Consider the following 24,795-nt stretch of genomic DNA (forward strand, 5'->3'; position numbering starts at 1 on the left):
GTTGTGTCTGGCTAATCGGTTTTACACAAACAGCAAATGGTACGTGATGCGGGCAACACGCGCGGGGGTTATTGCTATATTTAGCGGATCCCCCCCCCCCTGGGAAAAGAGGAAGGAGCCTCTGCTTGAATTCGCTTCTCGGCTCAAGAAGCTGCTGATCCAAGGGCTTCCAAGTGACACGGGATAACAGGGGCTCATTCCATTCCCGAGCCTTTGTTGCTCAGAAAATCGCTCGCTCATATTTCCGCGCATAGCAGCAATACCTCGGGCTCGGCATCTGCGCTCCGGGCCCGGCGGCGGGAGCTGCTCGGTGCGGCCGGCGGCGGCGGAACCGGCACCTTGTCGTGTCCCCCCCCCCCCCCCCCGGCGGCCCTTCCTCCCCCGGCACCTCCGTCCCCTCTTCCTCTCCCTCCCGACGGCGGCCGGCAGCACCCCCGGTGCCGCAGCATCGCGGGGAAGGGGCGGCGGCGGCTCCCGGGGCCGGGGCCCCGCGGGCAGGTGAGGGCTCCCCGGGGGGGTGCAGTGCCGGCACGGGGCCTGCAGGGGGCGCGGGGACCGGGAGCCCCCCCCCGTAACCTCCCCCGGGGGTCGGGATCGCCCCCCCTCGGGGGGGGGGCTGGGAGCATCCCCCCGGTGCGGGGCCGGGCTGGGCATCCCCCGGGCACAGAGCGGGCTGCGGGGCGCGGGGGGGGGGGCAGCGGAAAGCCTTTTTCTTTTTCTTTCTTTTCTTTTCCCTTCCCCAGCCCCCTGTGGCAAAACTGGACGCGGCCGGTGACCGGTGACGGATGCCCCGAGGCGTCCCGGTGCGCTCTGGGGCGCTGGGGTGGGGGGGGGGAGTCCGGGGCCCTCCGCACAGCTCAGCCCCGGCCCCGACCCCCGTGGCTTTTTGCTGGGGTGGCCGGGACCCCGCTCACGCCTCCCGTGGGAGCTCGTGGGCCGGAGGGACCCGGTGCGACCCCCCCCGAGCATCCCCAAGAGGGCGCGGAAGATGCGCGCCCGCGGCTCCGGCCGCCGCAGCGTCCCCGGAGCCGGGAGGGAGCACGGCGGCGTGCCGGAGGACTCGCGGTGAATTTACGTCGTGGCAGTCCTAAAACATAAAGCGTTATGTACTTAAAAGACACAGAGCATAGGTATTACACCCACAGAAAGTATTTTAAGTCAGTGAATGTTCAATGTAGCAGGTAGAGATGAACTTAGCACGTCTCCCCGACTGAGCTGGGAACAGACTCCTCAGCCATAAAATGCACTTAACAGTCTATTTAATAGTGGCGAGGTCCTTGAAAATGCAATATCCATGCTAATCTCGCCTTTTTTTCCTAAATCAGAAATGAAAAATAGGTCAGCAAGGTAGAACCTTCCCCTCCCGTTTAAAACGTGCCATTTCGTCTATTCGGAGGGCTGAGCAAACTTTATTCATTCGGGCTCGGGGAGCGGGCGCCGCGCAACTCGATTCGGATCGGGGAACGGGAGCTCTGCTCCGGCCGCAGATCCGGAGTGCCGGGGGGGGCTTTGCCTCGCCTCCGCTCGGCTTTCCATCGCCCCAGGAGCTGGGGGAAGGCAAAGAGCCGGCCGAGCTGCCTGCAAAGGGTTAAGGGAAGGCGTTTGTCCGCCCGTTATCGGCTTCTCCCTGCTGCCGGGAGCCGAACGGCAGCCGCTTGCCGGCCGCCCCGCTGCTCGATGTGTCCGCGGTGCCTTTCCCAGCCATTGATCCGCTCAAAGTCACCGCAGAAATGCTGGTGACAGGGACTCGATTCCAGGCGGCGCGACCTGGTGCGAGCATCCGGGAGGCGTTCGATAAAAAACCTTTATTCCCGGGAAGGGAACGATCGCACCTCGAGAGCAGGCGGGCTGCGATAACTGGGAGGGTGGGGAGCGGGACGGGTGCGGGACGGGGACGGGGATGGGGACAGGATGGGGTTGGGGACAGGGACGGGGACAGGCTGGGGACGGGACCCCCCGTCCAGCCTCCCTCGCCACCCCGGGGTGTTTTTGCGGAGCCCCCCCTGGTTATCTGAGGTGCCTGCCCTCCCCAGGCACCCCTCAGCCCCCTCGCTGGCGTTTCCTCTAGCGGCAAGGCGATTAATTCACGGATCCGCTCGCAAAGCCCAACAGCTGAGGACCCAAACGGGGCATTTCCAACAGGTTTGGGGCTCCCAGCACCCGGCGAGGGCGGCCAGCTCGGGGGGGGGGGGGTTAGATTTGCCCACACAAGCCCACGAACTCCCCGTCTCTTCATCCCTCCCTGCTGAGGTAACGCTGGAAGGCGACCCTCTCCGAAAATGCTGAGGTGACCGCAGGCGGAGAGACACCGGCGGGTCTAAAAAATTTGCTCTCAGCTGGCGAACAGCTGGGGTTATGGAAATCGGCGACCTCGTTGCGTCGGAAAAACCTGAAGGGGAAAAAGCGGTCTCCGCCGGCATGCCGTGCCGAGCCCGTTTTAGAAATAATCGCATTGTCCGGTGTTTGCGCGTTTGGAAAATAACCCGCAAATGTTAAAAAAAAAAATAATCTATGGAGAATTTTGTTTTCCTACAATCTCTTAATTTTAAACCTGAATATTTTAAGTGATCAGGTGCTTCTTGATCACGCTTCTATTTTGCGGCGCTTGGTTTTAAGTAGGTTGGGTTTACGCTTTAAATTTTGGTTAGCCCTGAACGGGTCCGGCAGTTGGACTCTCTGTAGGTCCCCTCCAACTGAACTAATATTTTCTATCTATTTATTTATTTATTTTCTCTAAATCCCTTAAAACTTTCAGTCCTGGGATTCCAGCCCAAGGAGAACACGGTCACCAGTTGTTCTGGAAAGTCATGAAAGTCTGAGTATGTGGTGTTGGTTTAAAAAAAAATAAGTTTTCTACTAAATTGGATGTCCTGATCTCAGTTAGACGTGCAACCTGAGGAAAAACATCAATCTTAAGAACAGAGACCGTACTTTTTGTTGTTGGTACGGGCTGTATGAAGCTGACGTGGGCTCGTTCACGTTATGTTATGTACTTTATTAGGACCTGAAGGGGCACCACAAAAATAAAGCCGAAAGGCCGTCAGACAGAAGCCCGTGGTGCCCAAGGTCCGGCTCCTGGACGTTGTCCCCCACACGCAACGGCTGAGGAGCAGCTCCCGAGATCGCTGCTGAAGCACAGATCCTCCAGCAGCCGCTTCCCTTCTGCTAAAACAAACAAATAAATCAACGATTCGGGCTCCTTCCTGAGGAGAGAACTGACTCCCGGGCAGCGCCCCCCCCCCCACCGGCACCCCCACACGCTCTCCCCGCGCCCCGCCGCTGACAGGACCGGGCCCCGCCCCCATGCCCGGCTCCGAGCCCAACTGCGCACGCGCGGGCCTCGGCGCACGCGCGCTGCAACGCCCCTCGCCTTTTCCCCCTCCCCGCGCGCCGCCTGCGGGGCGCGCGCGCAGGCCCGGCAGCCTCTTCGAACGCGGAAGCGCGCGCGCGGCGCGGCCGTTGTGTCCTGTGAGGGGGCGCGCGCCGGGGAGGGCCGGGGAGGGGCGGGGCAGGGCAGGGCGGGAGAGGGGGGGGAGGGGCCCGGACGCTGCCCGCTCCCTCAGGGCGGGCGGGGGGCGCTGAGGGGGGGGCGTCGCTGTGCCCCCCGTGTGGTGTGCCCCCCGTGTGGTGTGCCCGGTGTGGTGTGCCCGGTGTGCCCCGTGTGCTCCGTGTGGTGCCCCCCGTGTGCCCCCCGTGTCCTGCCAGCGGCTACCTGAGGGAATTAAGGTCCCCCCCCACGGTGCCCTCAGGCACAGGTGTAGCGCAGGGCGCTGTGCCCCTGTGCTCTGCTGCCAAGGCTGGAGCTGTTTCTTCTTCTTCTTTTCTAACACGGACCGAAATAGTTTTGGTGTTCTGGGTCAAGATTTTGCATCTTCTGTTCTTAGTGGTTTTGGCACAGGGCAGCGTCACCGTTTTCCTGTTACTTTGTCCCAAGGTTGATGCATGTGGCAGGTGTAGCAACCTTTTGTGTTGTTACATGTAGCTAACTTTTATATAACTTATTGCATAAATTTAAACCAGAAGGGAATCCCATACTAATCTATGCTTTCCATAACTCAGCTGTGCTGTGTTTAGCCCAGAAATTAAGCTACATTGACCAAATACCAGGGCATTTATTCAGTGCTATAAACTGCATGCTTGTCAATGTTTCTCTGAAAACATTTTTCTTTTCAGTGCCAAATACTAGTTCACCAGCTACTAAAGATACTTAACAATTTTGTGTTGAAACGTGCTATGTTTGCGTAACAAATATGGTGGCGCTCCTTAGGATGAAGCCTATGTATGTTTCTATGTTTCTATGCATTTTGTCAGATACTTGGTCAGTTTATAGCTCAGAACCGGGAGAAATTATCACTACTGCCATTAAATGCCTAAGAAACAAACCCAGACAGTATCATAGCAATGTTTCTGGTGTTTTTTTTTCAGGTACCTTTGGGCTTCTTACAAAGACCAGCTATGGAGAAGTGGAGCTTAATGACAATTACTGTTTTACTGGCACTTACCGTACGCTGGACTGTATCGCTTAGTTCTTACTCAGGTAATGCTTGTTTGCAGTCTGTAAAATAACCATGCGAAGGTGAGCTATGGAGCTTGTGTTAATTAAACTTGCATGTGAAGTAAACATGCATGTAAAATCATGCAAGTAGGAAGCAGTGTGTTACTTCAAGTATTGTTGTGTTTTAGGGCCTATTTCCCAAAGGTTTGTATAGTATCTTGTTCTTATTTTTCTGGAGCGTTCAATGTTAACTTTCACAGCCATTCAGAACAAAATGCTGAAAAAAAAAATACAACTTGTAGTTGGAGGCAGGGCCAGTAATGTTTTAGGAGTAGCAAAAGAACAGCTGGCTGTAGCTGCAGAGTATTACCACAGTCCTGTCATATATTTGTTTAGTCTTATCCTTTAAGTTCTATAACAGATATAACCTTAAATTATTTTTAGATAAGACTGTACTGGTGATAATGAAGATGGCACAAAGGTGACGTGGAGTGAGTGATTATGTTGTGCCCCATAGCTGGACTTGCTTCAGATTGTTTACAACGTGAACTAGAGCTATATTCTTTTAATAGATGAGTATTTCTCCTCCCCATCTCCTAATACTTGCAAAGAACTACCATTTTTTTTCCAAACCTCTCAATGGCAGTGCTACGCTTAGCACAGACTTGCACAAAGCTTGCTCTCTGTGAATTTTTCTCTTTTTTTTTTTTTTTTAATGCACTGTTACGTTCAATCTCCATCAGCTAAAAGAATCACAAGCTCAGTCAAATTCAACTCTGTTTTTCTGTTAAGGCAATTGGGATTTTCATCCCCTGTGCAGCTGGAGCTGTTCAGTACTGTTCAGTATTCTAATGATTTTTAAACTGGTAACTCCTGGGTTTTATTTACATGAAGTAGTCTGCTTGAAGATAAATTGCATGCGTACCTTCTTAAATAGTTATTTTTAGTTCGCTTCCTGAAAATGCCATCATAAAAGATCCGTTCTGCCAATAGCTGAGGCTCTCTTCTACCCACCCACATACAGAAAAACAGCCTCTCTTTTGCCAAAATAGAGTAAATTTCCGTACCGCACATATTTACATTTACATTGCTAACTATTTTTTTTAAGCTGACAAATTTCAAACCTGTCCAGATTCTGAAAGAGTCTTAAAATAAAGACTGAACTAAAATAACATTTTTTTTCCTGTATTTTTTTCATGTGCACGCACACTTGTTCCATACAGAACAACCGTATAACTTCTTTTGGAACAAGGAAAACTGAGTCTGACCCGATCGAACAAATTATTGAAGTGTTCAACTTCCAGCTATAGCTGTCTGGAGAAAAAAAAAAAAAAAAGACAAATCTGGACGTTAGAGTTGTCAAATGCAAAAGTACACTAGAACCTTCCCCTTCCTGATTTGATTTCCTTCAGATGTAATAAATCTTTAATTACAGGGAGAAGAAAAAAATTGGTCAGGGCAGCGTTTAAACGGACACGGTCCCTTTTTGCTTTCGCCGCTGTTCAGCGCGGTATAATTGAGCGAAGGATTAGAAGTAGTCATCGCTCTCCGACGCGGGCTCTGGTAGAAATGCTGATTCAGCATACTCTGAAACCATGCGTGGCACGGATGGCCAGATGTGAGGAAGTTAATTCTGCCCTAATTTACTGTATAGGGTTGGATTCCTGTATCATTTCCCTTCTGTTGTTGCTTGCCATCTAGCATGCCTTAGGATCTGTCTCTAGAATTAAGGTCACGATGGGGATAAACAAAAATTCTATGGTTCTAAAATAGTTAACTAATACCTGGCTTTGCGAGGTTACTAATTATGATGACCTTAGATTAGATGGTCTTGTATAATTATTGAGGAAAACTAGGCTTCGTAGATCTGAGGGTTTTTTTATGCATCACAAAGCTCCTGCTAATTGAGTAGAAGCTAAATACCTGCGTTGAAAGGCAGCTTCAGACCTTTAAAAAATTGTTTCCTGTTTAATACTAAAACTGATTAAGACCACTGTAACTTTAGAGCATTTGTGACACCTTTAAAAAAAATCAGATTTTTGTTAGTTCTGGATTCTTTTTGTCCGTGTACTTGATGCATGCTGCAGAAAGAAGCCAAATACCGATTCGCAAACTAGCTGAAGTGTGTCAATCTCTGTGTTAGGCTTTTAGAAATGGAACCTGTGGATTAAGATCTCATTTCATCATTCAGAAGTCAATTTCTTTTTTTCTTCTCCTTTTTTTTTTTTCCTTGAGAAGGGATAAAGCTGCAATAAAATGCGTGTGTGCATACGGAACCCCTGGATAACGCCTTTTTGTATTTCAGCAATGCTGTGACAGGTTTCTTTGTTCCACTTGATTTTTAGCTATAGAACGGACCCTGATAAAACTCCTATTCTCCAGTGACCTCAGTTAGTTGGGAAACTTTTAGTTAAATGTTGTACACAGTGAAGATAATCTGTTCTTTCTCCTACCCAGGAATAAATTAGGGGAGGTAATCTACTCTCTCTACTACTCAGGAATAAATAGTAGATATCTGAGCTTGTGTGTCTCCCGCAAACATAGATCACAGGGAAAAAATTATAGATGGCTTCCCTGTATTTTAAGGAAACTCTTAAATCTCTGTCTCTTTAGTGTCAATATTTTACTGGAAGCACTATCAGTCTGGTTTCTGTTCTCAATAAGCACAGGTTAATAGAAGTAAATAAACTCTGTGATGAAGATGCTTAACGCACTGCCTTTATCGGAGTTCGGTTTATGTTAAGGAACTGTTTATGAGTAGACACCTGAAGTATTTGTATTGATAAAGCTTTTTTCCATGGAAAAAAAAAAACAACAACTTTATTTTTCTGAGAGACTTATATATGCATGTGATAAAAGTGTCTTTTAACATAATTCCCTTTGCAAACTGCTACATAACAATCACTCAGTTAAAAAATGTGAGAGAGAATTCCTGTAAGCTCAAATGGAACAGTTATTATTTAGAAGGTTTTGTAGATTACAAGATTTTTTTTTTCTTCTGAACCTCTTCTGTGTACTGGGCAGCCTGTTTTAGGAAGTGGCTCGTGGTAACTCTCTATTAAGAGTCATGGGGAGAAAGAACATGCAATGTTCTTGCTAGCGTTGCAGAGCAGGCAGCAGAGCAAAGGGAGAGGAACTGGGGGCTTGTGGCAGGTGCTAGTTCTAAGCAAATTTAAAAATAAGGCTGGTTGTTAATTACAATAGCAAGGTACCACATGACACGGCCGCAGTGCAAGTGGGAATATTGTCAATTATTGCTTACTGAAAAAGCAGAGTTTGTTCAAAATCAGCGTGAGATGTCTATTGTGTGTTTTCTTTTTTTCAGAGAATGTGCCACATTTTTCATCTCCACTCGGTAATGATTTTTTTTGTCAGATGAGGAAGCCATTCTTCACAGTGGAATATCTTGATAAATGCTTATCACAGAAATATCCAGAAAGCCAAAAGAATGTCTAACACTTTTTTTAACTGTTAGACAGCATAGCAGATGAGGTTGCTATTTTATTCCCAAATGTAATAGAGGAATGGAGAATAAAATTAGTATTATGTAATTATGCAAATATCTTGAGGAAAAGCAACTTGTATAAACAGAATACGTTAATGAATACTGTAACCTCTTTTTTTAGGTGCAGGAAAGCCACCGATGTATGGGGACTATGAAGCCCAGAGACACTGGCAAGAAGTTACTTACAATTTACCCATCAGACAGTGGTAAGTAGGGCTGTTGTAGTTCAGGTTACAAAGGGGTAAATGTAATGAAACTTCGTGTCATGCCTTACTTAAATATACATTTGTCTGACAGCTCTGCAACATCTTTTACTGTTCCCAGGGCTATTCTAAAAATCCTTTTGTGGTAACATAATATCATCCTGTACTTAGAGTGAAATACTTTTTTTTCTTCACAAAATAAACATGCTAAAATTTGGAATTTTGACTTGCTAGGTATTAGCTTGTACAATGGGATGTTCTGGCTGGTAGGTAACTGTGTTGTTGTGAAGCTCCGACTTTGTTTGGAATGGACTGGAAAGGTCAAGAAGCAATTTTTAAGTAAGCTTATATAAGAGGTTGTGGAGAAGCCTTGTTACTCAGTTTCAAAAGAAATCAGTTCGGCTTCCTGACTGTCAACCAATTCTGCTGCGCAGAAGCTCTCATGATTATCAGCACTGACAAAACCAAAACTCTGCTCATCTCACTGAAGCTGAAAGGCAGGGGCCTGCCAGTGAGTGCAGAGACTTGAGTTCTTGTGCTGGAGGCACAGTTTGTTTTTTACGCCCGTGAATTCTTTGTTCACGCCCGTGTTCTTTATATAGATTTTAAACTGGGGGTGCTTGGGATCTAGATGTAAGGATAGTGAACGTATTTCTACAGATCACTCCGAAAAGTAGGAAAATTATTCCCAGTATTTTTACTTTTATATTATTTGTAATGTTCCTTCGAGCTTGCACAGAACACTAAAATTTATTCAGTCATATATATGCCACAACGCAACCCAGAACAAATTGAAGCTCCGGGTCATCCTTCAGCAGGGATAGTTACGTTCCGTTTGTGGAGTCATTTTTTTTTCCTCAGTTCTCTGTTGGGGAACAGACGTACTTTAGAATAGAATATTAATTCAGCTCTATTTCTGCAAATATGTGGGGCCAATCCTGAAAGTTTGGCACTGTGGAACTTTGCAGATGGCTCTACGGGATGATCTGAAGTCACAATATAGCGTCTGTATTACCGTTTTGTTTCACTCTTTCTGGGATGTCTGAGCCTCTCGTTGTGCCAGAGGTGGGATAATGGAGAGCTGACGTAATAATAGAGTTGGCAGCTTCGATCCCCTCTGCTACACAGAACTGTATGTACTTAAAATTAAGAGTTATAGCAGTCATTATTTCTAGGAATTCCCGGGGGTCAGATGAAACTGTACTGCAGGCTGTGTTTAGCCTATGGGCTGCCAGTTGGACTTCTCGGTCTTGTTGTATTAGCTCTTCGTTTTATTTATAACAGAAGTTTTTCAGATTGGGTCTGCTTTGGGAATTGAATCTCTGGTGAAGTCGTACTTGATTTGGGGAGTTTGGAAAAAAACATTTCAGCTGACATACGAGGGATTACTTTGTGGAGTGCTAAGATCTCTTTCCCCTCCTGTGTTATACAAATTTGCAGTATCAAAAGATGTTATACTCTGGTACATAAAAATAGAGTTCAGATCTGAAGCTGAGATTCTAACTGCTTCTAGTGTTATTTGTTTAGTGCTTAGAAAAGCTGCCTAGGCAGCAAGCATGTGTTCTGTGAATTGTTTGAGGTAAATGCAGAGAGCAATTTTCTTGTGAGGACGTTGTCCTGGAAGATCTCTAGATCTCCTGATCTTTTCACAGACTGTTTTTGTCGTTAAACAGCCCTGTGTAGGTAATACAGCTGCACGTCCCACGCATGTTTGCATTGATCTGGAAAAAAGACTTTTTTTTTAAATGCTGGAGTAAACTACAGTATGGTTGGTACTTAATTTCCTTATGTGAGGTTTCTCTGAGCCAGAGGCCAGAATTTAAGTAGTTCCAGTATATATTTTTTAGAGTCTTGTCATTATGTATTAAATGACATCCTTTCTTATTGTACCGCTAATTAAAACTGTGAAGGCTTTTTTGCTAAATATTACTGGTTTTCTTGGAGCTATGAGTTTATGGAAGGTAAAATAACATAAAAAACCACCCTGCAACATAACTGGAAAGCTTTCTGCTAAGTTGCAGGCTATTAAAATCCGTGTGAAAAATCTGAACTGCCTTGGCACGAGCGATGTGGAATGGTAGGATAAGATGCAGAGATGTAGCTCAAAGAACTGCGATTTATCATGAGTTCATAAGGTACTTCAGACAGCTCATAAGGAATTCAAGAAACATCATTTACAATAATAAATGTCAAAAATTCACTGCATTTGAAGGGAGAAACTGGAAAAGCCAAGAGCGTGCCCCTTGGCGGTAGAATAGACTAGTCAGTCTTTTTCACTGTGCGGTATAACGGGTCTGATGCCTTCTTTTTGTAACTTCTGTTTTCCTTGGGTAAAGCCTTCTGTTCCTCCTTCGGAGGTGACTTAGTTCTACCTGCTGCCAGCCTTCCGTAGGAATACGGACACGATGGAATTACAAATGGGAAAATTCTTTTCCCTTGTTTCTCGCATCCTCTTTGAGTTTTCTTCTGAAGTAGAAAAAGGTAAAGCAGTTGTGGCTGACATAACTGGTGGAGATTCATGACTTTGTGTTGGCTGTTCAGGAGGCATAACTCTGATAACTTGGAGCTTCTAAGAAACTTTTTTTTAGCCCCCTACACTGCTTTTTGTTTGTCTGTGTAATACCTTTATGTCACCTTTTTTCACTTCTGCTTAGTTGCTTTTCAGCAGCATAACTTCCACTGATGTTTCTTCAAAACTTTTGTATTAAGATCTATTGAACAGCAGCAGTCCACAGCTTGGTAAACTACAGTGTTTTTAAAAGAGTGACAGGTAAATTTTAATTGTACAGAAACCATTGTTGCATATTAAATATGTCTTCCAAGTCCAGAAAACAGGAGCCTAGGATGATTATAAGGAAAAGGACTAGTGAATTCCCATTCTTTTGAAATTTCCATTTAACTACATTGTTTCTATTTCCTTATTGGCAAATTGAGTGCTGTCTTCTGGGATAATCGAAAGGCATGAAAAATACAGGTTGTCTTTGCAGATGGAGGTGAGCACCTCTGAAGCCTTCCACATAAATATCCAGATTTATAGTAGATACTGATTTTGTGCAGGCTTTGTCTTAGTCTCTGGGTTTTTATCAAATGTGGTTCTTGTAAAGTATTCTTTTTCCCCTTCAGGTAAGTACGTTCTAACAGGTGTTTTTTTTTTTTTTTAAATCATCTGTTCTGCAAATACAAGTGAGTATATTCTGAATCACTTTTGCTTTTGTTATGTTGCTTGAGATTTTTTTTTTGTGTGTGTGTAGATTAAAATGAGGCAGGTAAAGAAGTTGCTAACTTCCGTTTGAATTTTGAGTACATTGGTAAAAATACTTGGTTTACTGTTCAGCCTTTTCCTTGGGCCAAAACAAAGCTGGAAATGCAGATTCTTCACGTATATGTATGTGTATACGTGTATAATTTTTTTTTTCCTCAGGTACTTCAATACAAGTGATAACAACCTCCTGTACTGGGGCCTTGATTATCCACCTCTTACTGCCTACCACAGCTTTTTGTGTGCTTACATGTAAGTTCACTGTTTGAAGTATTTACTACTGGGAGGAACGGAAAACACCAAATTGACTTTTTTTTTTTCCTGCCTGAGGAGAGGAACTAGGAGCTAAAAACCACTGATCTGATGAAATTGGAAGTATTGTTTGCTACTTTAAAGCTAGGGAAATAAATTTTGAGTATCCCTGTCGCTTAAAACTAATACTGCTATTTTTCTGTCTCATATTTATTGTAAGGGGGACTGAAGGGTTAAATTATTCTGCCAGGTCCTTAAATTTTAGCAGATTTAGATGTGACTTAACTTTTAGTTTTTCACGTAAGCCTTTGTTGGATCAGTGATGCACAGAAAAAAAAAAGTGTTGTAGGAATTGAGTGCACTGCATGGGAAACTTCTCTTGTATTGGGAGCCTGAGTGACATTTGATGACTGGATATCATGTAAATAGAATTCTGTTATTGGAATACTTTTTCCACAAGAGCTTTACTGCTATTGGAATGAGACTTATGGAATAAGAATGTAGGTTAAAGTGCACAGGCACAGTTATGTGGGGCATCTATGTGAACTGTAAATGGTTTATATTTAATACTTAAGCATGAGAAGTATTTACAATTGTTTTTATAAAAGTCAGTGGAACTGGACTGAAGGTAGCTATCTTGTCCCAATAAATGCTGTGTTCTGTTTTCTCAAACATTTTTTTATTAATTGTGAATTAGCAGCTAAATTCTATAGTATAAGCAGGTCTAGAAGTGAGGAAAGCCTTTCATTGATCATTATTGCTCTTTGAAATATTTCTTCTCATTCATCTTAATTCTTGGAATATGCTCCTGTGCATGTCATCTTTATTGCTGAAAGGGGTGTAAAGGGAAATGAGAACTGTCTCACATTTTGATGTGCCTGTACTTTGTTTTACAGTGCAAAGTTAATAAATCCTGATTGGATTGCTCTCCACGCTTCTCGGGGGTATGAGAGTCAGCCGCATAAGTTATTTATGCGTACAACAGGTAGGAAAAATATATTTCTTAGGACGATTACACAGATTTGTATGGTTTACTAATCTAGTATGTTTCATTTCATGCATCTTCTCTGTCTTCACCAATTTCTGATCACTTGCGTGGCTTGGCCAGGTGCATGTGTTACGGACCAAACTCCTCTGTTCTCTTCACTTCTGCTGTCATTTGTGAAGCTGATAGCTTGAAATGTGCAGAGAAGTTTTTCAACCAAACCAAATCAGTAAAAACTCTAAAACAAGGCTACTTTTTTTGGTAGCCTACAGCCATTTTTTAAAATTTTCTTTTCCCTTTCATTCCAATAGATATGTTTTTTACTTTCAGTTTAGCTTGTTTTTTATCGTAAAAATATTTCACATGTAGACTGGCCTTCACTGAAGGATCCTTACTGTGAGCTTTTATACCTTACCTGAAAAAGGGACATATTTGATATTTTCAAGATGTCACTTCTTTTTTTTATTTTTAATGGTTGCTGCTTTCCGGAAATAAACCTGAGTTAACAAAAAGTAAAAATGTATTTTATCACTTCCATACTAAGTCTCATTTTCTTGTGGTCGCTATTCTGACCATTTGATTATTTTGAACTGCCTCTACAAGAGAAAAGAATAAAACAAGTGCTAAAAAAATGTAAATAACTTAATTAACTGTTTGAGTAGGACAACAAACAATGCATCCAGTGAACTTCTGCTCTCTGAGGAATGGCAGATGCCAAGTTATCTTGTTACTGTTTTCTTTCATTTTAAATCTCTTTTGCTTCACGTGACAGTATAGAGTTCCACAAAATGCTTCCTGATAACTGGCAGGATTTGTTGTTCATCAATAGGTTTTTTTCTGTACTTCCCAAACCTCTCTCTTATAATTGAAATGAAACAAAAAAATCTCTAGAACTTAATTATCCTTGAAATGGTCTTTATTAATTTTGAAATCAACTCACTTGACAAGCCACTGATGGATTTGGAAGACTGATAAACACTTTTTAAACAATAACCATTAAAATAATGTGTTAAAATAATTCAGAATGTTCAGTGTCAGCTGTTGGTGTTGCACCTTTATAAAGTGTCAGTGTATTTGTTTTGCTAGTGCCTAGGCCATATTTGTTTAATTGTGGCTTAAGCTTACAAAATGATCATTACACCGAATAACTGATTCCTTTAAACATTTTCTTCCAAAGCCCGTGACCAAAAAAGCAAAGGATATTTTTCTTGGAATAACAGCACGCTTTCTGAAATTTGTTTATAGAAATAATCTGAGACTTTTCACAAGCTATTAAGGCAACACTCAAGAAGAATTCACCTGGTGGTTTAAGCACAAGCAGGATCTGACATAGCTGTAGGGAGGTGAACATGCTGGTTCTTGTTTTCTCGCTGACCCTCTTACATATACTTGCTGTGGACAGATGATCAAAACCAACTAATTTTAGTCTGTTTAACCACATCGCTGGTAATTCACGCAAAAATATGTTGGAAATTGATTATAATCTAGAACTTGTTAATTCTTTGTGCCCTTGAACTATACGTTCTGTCAAAAGAAGAAAGAAAACAAAAGCAAAACACAACCTGGACTGGATCTTCTCATAGCTGATTTCTTTTGAGAATTAAGAATGCCTCTCTCGTTTTGGCATGTGAGGAACTAGTGTATGCGCCGTTATTGACTGAGGCTGTGCCAGAAGTCAAAACAGCTGAACACATGGAAGCAGCAGCTTTTGGACATCAGAAATGATAGCGTTAGAAACGTTATCGAGATCAAATTCTGTAGACCTATTTCATTTTGTCCTTTAAAGTGAAACTACCTAGTTTATTCTAATGAAGAACTTCCTGATATTTTAATGTTTATTTGCCTTTATTTTTCCTTTGTCTTCCCCAAAATTAACTGGGGGAGAAAACATAGCTTTGTTGTAACTGCTAAACCTGAGCTATCTTTAAAATAATGGTACCTACTGTAACACAACGTAAGGCAATGGAAAAGTGTGTTCAGCTGAAACTGTGACCACCTGACTTTTGAACTTCAGTTGAGGTGATTGACTAAAATGAAGTTTTCATGTTAAGATACAGCTGCAAAGCCCACATTCAACAGATAGGCAACAAGTTATCCAACACTGTGTAGCTATCCGAGTTTTTACACAAAATACAACCAAGATGTTGAGCGTTAGGAGGTTAAAACTGTAAGCAAAATTTTTTAATTCAGATAAATATGTAACATGAATTGCACTAAGATGAGGTATGTGGGAGATTTCTAATATAAAGGTGATCTTTGTTTTTCAGTGTTTGTTGCTGATTTGCTGATTTATATTCCGGCAGTAATTTTATATTGTTGTTCCTTAAAGGAAACATCTACTAAAAAGCAGGCAAGTATCTGATGTGTGTGCAATTAAAAAGCAAAAACGATAAAACCCATACCGTTAAAACAGTAGGAATTTAACAGGATAAGAGTTAGTTAATGTATAGAACATTGTGATGGCTTCAGTTGACATAAAACTGATGACAATCAGTATATCTTATATGAAACACTTCTCAGGTAAAAAAAAAAAAGCCATTAACTTATTTTACAGCAATTATTTTAATGTCTTCAATAACAGGATGCGCTGAAGTTTAGTAGCCATGAACTCCTGAATTGTATTTCTTTCTGAATTTATTACTTGGGTAGTAAAAGCAAGATTTGTGATTTGGCATGGGGGAATCTAGGAGCTGCTCTGTCTCATACGCTCCTTATGGTAGAACAAATACCCTTCTGGGGTACGAAGTCTTCTGATTTTTTGAGTATTTTTGAAGTTTAAGATGGGTATAGGTGGTCTTTGAGCTGGTTGGTGAAGGGTAGGCTCATCTTCCATATTTTCTTATCTATTTTTATTCCTCAAAATATTATTGACAGAAGATTAAATGGAGAGAAAGATTCCTACGTCTAGGATGCATGATGGAGGGGCAAATTCGTCTGTTGGAGAAATAGTATAAGTTCCCATGTCTAATGTTTAACTTACAAAAAATTATTTTTCCCTCTCTGTTTTGATCCTTCCTTCCAGGTTTCCAGCGCTCTCTGTATACTGCTTTATCCAGGTCTCATTCTTATTGACCACGGACACTTCCAGTATCCTTGTTTTGCAGTGAAATGAAAGGAATTTCCATTTATGAAGTAACACTCTTCTTTGGTACTTGTCTTTAGCTGGGGGGAAGGTTACCTTCGTATGTGAAAGCATCTGAGGGGCTTCTGCCTACCCCAAAGCACAAGTGTTAGAGAAAACCATAAAGTCTAGAATATATGGGAGATAAAGAGCTGCTATTGGGACAAATCAATCCAAACACGAATAGCATTCTTTCTGTGCCTCAAGCTCATATTTCTGTCAGTCACTTTATTGCAGAAAACGTCAGCGGTAGTACAACAGTGAAAAGAATAATGGCTTGTGCTCCTGTGATTTGTGTTTGGAGAAGGAGTCACCTGAGATCTTTTTGAGATGGCAGAGGGGTGTGTCAACCAGAGTAGTGTAAAATGTTCATTTCTGTAGAATGTGCCGTTCTGTCTTGTCTTTGCAATTACCTGAAATTGGATTCATGGTATTGATTCATGACTTAATGCCTAGCCAGTTAAAAGTTAGGCATCTAATACGAGTTATGTCGTTGGAACTAACTGTAGTGGTGGTAGACACCTTCACAGGTGGGTCTTTTTTTAATAAAATCTCTGTTCTTACATTTACTCTGCACATCAGCAAGTAAATGCTGTTAGTTGGCTATTCCAGGCAGTGCTGCTTGGTGCCATGTGGCAGAGGGACACGGTCTTGGAGCTGATAAACACGGACACTTAAATATTTCAAGGGGATATTAAATCTCAGCATCTACTAAATCAGGTTTTGATAACCCAATAATTTACTAATTTGTGTTTTTCTTCCAAGAGAGTGCATGGTGAACTTGGAAGACAATGCATCTTAGGAAGTAGCTTTGGAAGGACAAAAAAAAAAATCATAATGCTATCAGATATTTGAGTTACAGTTCAGGAATTCTGAAATTCTATTTTTGGCCTCACCCTTTAAAGATATAGGTCGGCTGGAGCCATCATTTACAAGAAGAGGGCTGGGGTTGAACGTAGTTCATCTTAGATGAGAGAAGCTGGTGAGACAGTAGAAGGCTGAGGGTTAGTTTTTTGATTTTGAAGAGATACAAAGAGCAAAGTGATAATTTTTTTTTGTGTGTGTGTGCATGTTATGGTGGATAGGGCAAGAAATAATGTCCCTAAACTAGCCCAGGGAATATTTGGTTTTCAAATACATGGAAAGATATTTTAAACCTTGATTGCAATGACGTGCTGGAATAGGTTGTCTGTGGAAGTTGTGGAATCTGCCGTGTCAAATTCGTAAAGACAAGGTTCAGCAAACATTGTGTGGGTAACGGCCCAGGCGTAGCAGACCCTGTTGAAGGGTACAAATGTACTGCGCAGTCTCCTGCGGTCTCTGTCAGCCCGGTGACTCCTGTGTGAATAACTTTACTGTCTGTGATTGACTCCCAGGAAGTCAAAAGGCGTACTTTGCTGCTGCGTCTCTCTTAAAGATCATAGCCTTTTGGTTTAACAACGCGTTGATGTGAAATTGGTGCGATCTCAAGTGTATGTGGTGATTTTGTGTGGGAAGTTTGAGTGGGCTGAAAACAACAATCTGAATGTGTTGTCACAGCTATTTATACCGACAAAGAGAAAACAAAATATTTTGAAATTTCTGAGAATACAAGCGTTTTGTTGTTTCTCTCCTTGTGTAACAATAATAGCAAATGACAAAGCTAATCTTTTGTTGCATTTTAATAGTATCTTTGTCTCTTCAAACTTCACTGAGCTAGGGAACCTGTTTTCAAAGTCTGAAGGAAGTAATGTTGCTTTCAGTGGCTATTATTTGTTGTTTGTATGGTATTAGCAACTAAGGGGTCTGGTCATGGATGTGGAAGTGGAAGAAGTGAAGATGTTGCAAGTGGAATATAATCTCAAAAACCCCAACAATCTTTGAACTAAAAAATACACAGTTTAAATACTGTCATTTGAAAAACGAACAGAAAAAGGGGTTACTCTGATGCATCTTACTAGGTACTCTCACTAGTTTAGATCAAAGCTTGGTTGACTGACTTCTCTGAAGAAAATAGTCACAACTGTCAATGTATTTTTAAAACAAACTTGGAAAAACTTTTTTTCCATGCTCCTTCACACTTGTACCTCAGGGCATTTGTTACTAACTCCAGTACTAAGATGTGTCTCTTGTCCTTAACATTAAAAAAACATATACAACTCAGTGAGCCTTGGCTTTGCCTTGTGGGGTGTACTTTGCTTGTCTTATGACTGGGACCTTTTGGGGTCAGTGGCATTTTGCTTGGCCTTAAATTATAAGCAAATGGAACTCTACCATTCTCTGCCTTTTTTTTGCTATTTACTTGGAAAATGCTTCAAGAAGGGACTGAAAGGAAAGGGGTAAGTGACTTTAAATCATTTTATCTTGTTCAAGAATACACCCACACAGCCTGGCATTGAGAATGTGATTCACCTTATTTGCATGTTCTCACTTCTGAATTAATTTCTAGTGCAAGATACTTGCTTTGTCACAGTGTATTCCTCTCTTGTAGAATGAGCATTTCTTGTAGAGATCTATGTTAGAAGTTTCCACCGCAAAGATAGCGAAATCCATTAAGGTGTCTTTTCTCAGCTCTCTTCATTCTGTCCACTAAATTAAACGTGGGCTATGACAGGCAACCAGGTCAGATGGGCAGCAGTAGCTCTGCGTTGTTCTTATCAGGGAACTATGAACTTTTTCTGTGGTACTGGTAGCTCTTTTTGTTCAGACTTCTTACCTTCAGTTCTCCTTTTAAAAAAAGATTTAGGTTCGCTGTCATTTGTTAAGAGTAGCTGGATTTATCTTCTCTGATGTAAGCTTTTCTCTTTATTGCAGGTTGGCATTGTTAACTAAAATAGCAGGGACAGTGGTGGTCTCCTTTGCTGCGTGCTGGCTCCCGTTCTGTACCGATGTGGAACAAATGATGCAAGTACTCAGAAGACTCTTTCCCATTGACCGAGGCTTGTTTGAGGCATGCATGTTTTCTTCTCCCCCGCCCTGCTGTAAATGTTCTGTATTCTTAGATCCCTTGAGAAACCTTCATCATGACCTTTAGGGATTTCATGTGGGAGACACACCACAGAACGAGTAATTTGAGATGGCTTCTTCAGCAGTCATTTCTTGCCAGTTATTTAATCCAGTATTTAACCCCAGCTCAGCTGGCATCTTCCAGAATATTATATGAGTAGACAACACTTATCCCATCATCAAACCCATACCTCAATCCATACATTTTTCCATTGAAATAGATTCCATAGTAATTGACAGTGTCAGAAGATAAAACCTTAAACGTTAACAGATTCAGTCTCTGTCTCCGCTCGTGCTCAACTTTTTTTTGACAGGTTTAATTTTATAAAAACATTTTGGGTGCAGGCTAGTTCTTCCTTATTGACCTAGCTTGTATTTTCAGTGCAAGTTTCCTCAGTATTTTCCAAAAGTCTTGGGCAGTTCTGCTTTTACTTTTCCTCATGCTGCTGACATTTGCATATTGCAAGGTGCTGAGTACTGTGGCCTTAATCCAATAAAGCAATTAGTCACTTACCTCCTGTTACAGGAGTAGCACTGATAAAAGAAGGGGTGCTCATTTTCGAAGTAGCAGTGAGTTGTAGGTGTTTTGCTTAGTCAGGCATGAATCTCAGTATCACACTTTTAAAGGCAGATTCTCAACTTCAAGTACAACCAGTGAAATGAAACTGCGAATTTTCAATTTTTGATGTCACGGGGATTTAAGCAAATACATGCTTGGATTCGTCTTAAATTTTCTTTTAATTTTTTTTTTTTAAAGAAACAAATGCACAAAAAGCTTCCCCACTCCCTGAAAAACAATGACCCCATTCCTTAGGAATTACCTGAAATTTATAATTCAGTAGTTTTGGTCACCACACTTTTTATCCAGTGCGAAGCTTAAAATCTATAAGAAACAATAACCGTTGAGTCTGACAAAGCTTAAGGATTTTAGTCTAATATTAGCCCAAATATTTTCTGAGTTGATCAGGGGAGTGACTTGCTGGATGCTAATCTAGATAAAATGAGAAATTGTCCACGTAAGCAAGGCGCAGTAAATTTATACTTGGGTGCGTGTAACAGGTTCTTTGAATTGGTTCCCATTTACAGAAGCAGTAACAAATGCTGATGGCTGTAAAATCATATTGGCTATTAAGTAGGCGTCTTGTGTGTTTGCTGGTGCTGCCAGACCCTCTGTTCACTTGTAATCCTCAGCAGATTTGAAGTGCATATTCTGTATTGCTAGTGAGCATGTGAGGAAGATGGCTCAGTTGCTGGTGCTAGTAGCTTTCTTGCTGTTATGTCTACACAGCTGTGATTCAAGCAGCTGTTTAGGGATGAGTTTCATGAGCATGATAGCTGTAGTTACAAATTTAATTTTGAAAGTGATCCTAGCACAACTGCTAATGTCTTTAGACTTCTTGATTTATTAGTGGTTAACTCTGTCATTGCTTGCAAGCAGTAAGCACGGCTAAATACTTTCAGGTATGTAATGAAATGTGACAGTAGATAGAATGCCTTCACATTTGAACAAAGGTTTGTATGTGCCATTGTTTAATCAGAGATCTCCTGGGGACAGGTGGTTTCAGAGCCTTACTCTCACAAAATGCGTGGTCTCATGAGTTAAGACATAGTCTCTTGCACTAAAGAGCTGTTTCTCATCAGGACTTGTAGCTGAGTCTCCTGGAACTTTCCACATTTGAATTAAGATGAGAATCATTTAAATTATGTCTCAGAACATGACACATACCGGCGATTGTCTTTTTGCAGTAATATAAAAACCCAACAATCCCGCCCAACCACTCTTGCTGTCACTAACATAAGCTTAAATGATGCAGTTAATGACTAATTATCTGTTTGTTTTTCTTCCCCAGGATAAAGTAGCCAATATTTGGTGCAGTCTAAGTGTCCTTATAAAGATAAAGAACATAGTATCACCTCAAACTCAGCTCAAACTCAGGTAAGACATAGCTGAAGTGCTTTAGGTAGCTTTTGATCTGCAAGGGTTTTCACAACATTTTTGTTGAAGAATTATGAGAATGGGTGTTTAAAATCTTCAAAAAATGTTTTCTTTCTATGTAATATGTATTAAAATACATACTAAAATATGTATTTTTCTTCCAAGTGATAAGGGTTTCCCTAAATACTGTTAGGAATACTTATGACTACAAAATTTTCTGCTTGTTTATGTAGTGACTTAAACTATGTAGTTGGTTGAGACTGAATTAAAATTCACATGCTTTCCTCTTGGAGGAATAATTACATCTTTTAATGCTCTTAAAAATAGGAGTTCATGTTTTTTTCAAATAAGTGAACCATTCAAGTTTAGGTTTACAGTGTCTGAAATACTAATGGAAATGCTTTATTCTTTTTTCAAAAGCTCTTATGTCGGCAAAGACCATTCAGTGCTGTCCTTCTGTAATTGAGTCTCCTTGAGGGATTTTATACTTCTGAAAATTACAATTAAATTTGTAACTTCCACAGAGATTTCAAAAGCGATTGTATGATATCAACGAAGTATTAACACTGTTTTTCTTGCTTATTTTTTTAGCTTTGCTGTGACATTCCTGAGCCTGCTTCCTACTTGTATAAAACTAACTGTCCAGCCATCTCTACGAGGATTTAAATTAGCTTTGGTAAGTGTATATTTTTAATTGTTCCCTATTTTACATCCACCCTGAGTGCTGGTGTGTGACTAACCATTCTACTTACAGTTTCCACAACGTGCAGAGGTGTGTGTAGCATTAAATGCTGTGTTGCTTCTGCCGAAGAGATTGGTTTAAAACTGTTTTGCTATCAGAGATATCCAGGAAGGTCTGACTGGTCTTTTAAATCCAGACTTCTTACCTTAGCCTTTTTTATTATTATTTTTATTATTATATTTATTATTATTATTATTATTTATTATTATTATTATTATTATACTCTACAAAACAGAACTTAATATGGAGTCGATTTTTTTTCCTCTTTGTCTTTAGTTTCCAAAGTGCTAGTTTTTCTTAATGTGTTGCCTGCAAAATTCAGTAAAAAGTCTTGTGGTGGACTTCGTAAGCTCATTAGTGGCTTCAAAAGAAAATGATGCTATTTTCCCAAATGTTTACATTTGCTTAGTCTCCCTATATCTTTGAATTCATTAACATTTACATCCACGTTACTTAAATGCAAAATCATTTTGCTTTGAAATCAAAATTATGTGGAGCCAGTTCTAAGGTCTCAAGAGTTATAACACAATTTTCTATTTTTAATTTTACATAAGTGATGCTTGAGAGTTGATCACAATATTGCCTAAAACTAACACTTAGCCTTTCTAAGAATTGGTGCATGTCTTCCAGTGTGTTTCTGTTTGGCAGAAAAAAAAATGGCAGTTTGTTTCCTTTGGGGTATTGGCTGTTTATGATGACAAACAGAATTTATGTCAAAAAAAATGTGTTCTCGCTGTGACCGAAATTTGCCAATGCTAATGTACGTGAATATTGGGTGTACTTGGTGGGGATGCTCTTGTCAGTAAAGCTAAGCAAGACTGGGGACTCTTTACACAAAGCGTTTTATGAGTAATTCTGGGTAAACTTTCAAACAATGTGGTTTTCTTTGTATATATAGGTGGTTGCAGAAGCAGCTCTGCGTACTTGCAAATTGCACTGGAGTAAACGTAGCAGTTAATTAGAAAACTCACATCATTTAGCTCATACAGCCATGCAAAGACTATGCCAGCAGAGAAACTAGAACAGTGCTTTGCATTGCAGTCACATGTATTAATACATCTCTGATTTCCTTTTCTAAGGTTAGTTGTGCGTTGTCATTTTTCCTGTTCTCCTTTCAAGTACATGAAAAATCTATTCTTCTAGTGTCAGTGTAAGTAAATTATTTTTCTGTACATATATTCTGATCTTCTTTTCCTCATCTTATTGCATGCTGCTTTCTCACTTACAAATATATCTGATGTTAAATACTCTATACACTTTCTTTTCTGCATAACTTGTAAATAAAAATATATAAATACAGCCATGCTGGTCTTTCCTGCTTCATTTGAAGGACCAGGGCTCTGCTGCCATTCACTGGAGCACGATGTGGCACAGAAGGGAGTTTGTTGTCCAGGAGTGGCACCAACTCAGGTCGGCCAAGTTGTGCTGCCATAATCAGCAGACACGTACTCTTGTGTGTGGTTGTCTCACCTGCACCTGGAAGGAGTGTCTGATAAAGGCAGATTCGGAGAGGCAGCCCTCTTAATACTTCCTGCTCACACCTGAAAAGAAGCCTGAACCAGTAGTTAGAAACTGCTGTTATCTCTGCAGGCAGTTGCGTAGATGTTGCGGTATAGGTGCTCCTCAGAGCCTGCGCTAAGTCCTGTTGTCGAATGGACACTGATCAGGCTCCCCACGCATGCTGGCGGTGTGTTTGGCATCGGGCTCTCCAGCTGCAGACCCTCACGCCGGGCAGGATGTTCCCAGCCTTCAGAGGGGAGCAGGGGGAAGCGCGGTGCCCGGGCAGTGTACACAACACTTCAGGTGCTGCCTGTCCTGGGCTTTCTGAGCCCTTGTTAGTGGGGCACACAGAATCCACGTGAAAGGCTGAGGTGACGAAGGGCTGTCACTTCTGTGTTTGTGTACCTGTTTTTCTTCTTCTACCTTTTAGACCAGTCTGCTTAATCCTAAATGAAATCCCTTTTATGGCCACGTGGTTCTTACTTGTATCAACCTTCAGGTGAGTCAGACACCATAATATGTTCTTCCCCGATCCCAGTAAGTATAAATTAATTCTTTTTCTACTCTTTTTATACACGTTGGAATATAAGTCAATGTGCACTCACTCGCTTGTGGGTAATTCTGCTTTAACAGTATGTTGCCCCTTCTTCTGAAAGACGGCCTGATGTTGGCCTACACTGTGACCACGCTGGCGTTCCTGTTGGCCTGCGTGGCTTCCTTCTCAATATTTGAAAAGACCTCAGCAGAGGACCTGCAGCTGAAACCATTCTCCCTTTTCCTGAAGAGATACGTTTCGTGGTTTAAGTCATTTCCCAGGATTGTCAGGAGTCTGGTGAGTAACTTTAATTCCTCTAACTCTTACTTGCAGCTCTTCGTGGTACTGAAATACTTGCATAAACCAGTTTTACATCCATAACTATGAATAAAGCCTCATATGGGCAAAGCCACGCTATGTCAGTGTAAAGGTACGCTATAATTTTTTCCTGTGATGTCATCTATATATAGATTGAAGAATACAGAGCACCCAAGTAACGAAAGTAGCAGCTTACTCATTCGAGGTGTTAAATCAATACTAGCTAATACATCGTTCTGTGTCTTGCAGTTCCTGCTTTCTGTAACCCTGATGGGTGTCCTGTCTCTGATGAGTGCTACAGTGCGTCCTCCACAGAGGCTGCCGGATTTATTCCCCGTATCAGTGTCCAGTATCTCTTGCTTACACTTCTTATTCTTTTTGGTGTATTTTAATATTATTATACTATGGGACTCAAAGAATAGAAGTCAGAAGAAAGTCAGTTAATCTGTGAAGATCAAGGACTAAACTGTGACAGGACGGTATTTTCGGTGAACAGTGTCTGGCCTTGCAGGTGAACTTGTTTGTGATGTAATACAATTCCTGTGATCTAAAGAAAATCAGAAAACACACTCATCATTTTGTGTTTAAATATGTGTAAAGGCTGTTTTAAAGGCGAAGTACTTTGAAGAAGTATTTTTACTTGAAAATGGAAGTCGGTGTGTTTTCTTCAGAATTGTAATACTTGTTGCCATTTGTAAGCCTAAAATACCCAATAAAGGACCAAATTTTGAATTAACACTAAAATACCCTGGCTTTTCTAGCAGAACAGCAAACTGTTGTGTTAGCAGTAAGCTTCCACATTTCCCAGCGTAAGAAACACAAGCAATTCAAAGAAATAAATACAGGTTAAGTACTAAATATTAAGTGGCGACTGCGAGTTGTCTTGCTGAATTGTTGTATGGCACGAACTGTCTTGTGTAGTCTGTCACTGTCCTGCGACGTTCTGCCGTCTACCACGC

General features: G+C 41.6%; 1 protein-coding gene across 1 annotated transcript; it reads left to right on the plus strand.

Moving 5' to 3' along the window:
• The first annotated feature begins 3,330 nt into the window (after window positions 1–3,330).
• On the plus strand, window positions 3,331–24,580 carry ALG6 (ALG6 alpha-1,3-glucosyltransferase). Its single transcript, XM_083846561.1, has 15 exons — window positions 3,331–3,468; window positions 4,426–4,537; window positions 8,122–8,206; window positions 11,625–11,714; window positions 12,611–12,699; window positions 14,967–15,049; window positions 15,722–15,786; window positions 17,953–18,138; window positions 18,614–18,749; window positions 20,656–20,741; window positions 21,333–21,417; window positions 22,563–22,633; window positions 23,414–23,482; window positions 23,617–23,815; window positions 24,086–24,580. Exons 2-15 carry the CDS (start codon window positions 4,456–4,458, stop codon window positions 24,278–24,280), a joined length of 1,521 nt encoding a protein of 506 aa, XP_083702687.1. The 5' UTR covers window positions 3,331–3,468; window positions 4,426–4,455; the 3' UTR covers window positions 24,281–24,580.
• The last annotated feature ends 215 nt before the right edge of the window (window positions 24,581–24,795 follow it).

The sequence above is a fragment of the Anser anser genome (assembly GCF_964211835.1).
Source record: "Anser anser genome assembly, chromosome: 8".
Lineage (NCBI taxonomy): Eukaryota > Metazoa > Chordata > Aves > Anseriformes > Anatidae > Anser > Anser anser.

Coding starts and splice junctions, on each gene's coding strand:
- ALG6 (XM_083846561.1), top strand. CDS start 4,456: ATGGAGAAGTGGAGCTTAATGACAATTACTGTTTTACTGGCACTTACC. Junction 15,787..17,952: donor ATTGACCACGGACACTTCCA/GTATCCTTGTTT, acceptor TTAAAAAAACAT/ATACAACTCAGTGAGCCTTG. Junction 20,742..21,332: donor CAAACTCAGCTCAAACTCAG/GTAAGACATAGC, acceptor TTATTTTTTTAG/CTTTGCTGTGACATTCCTGA.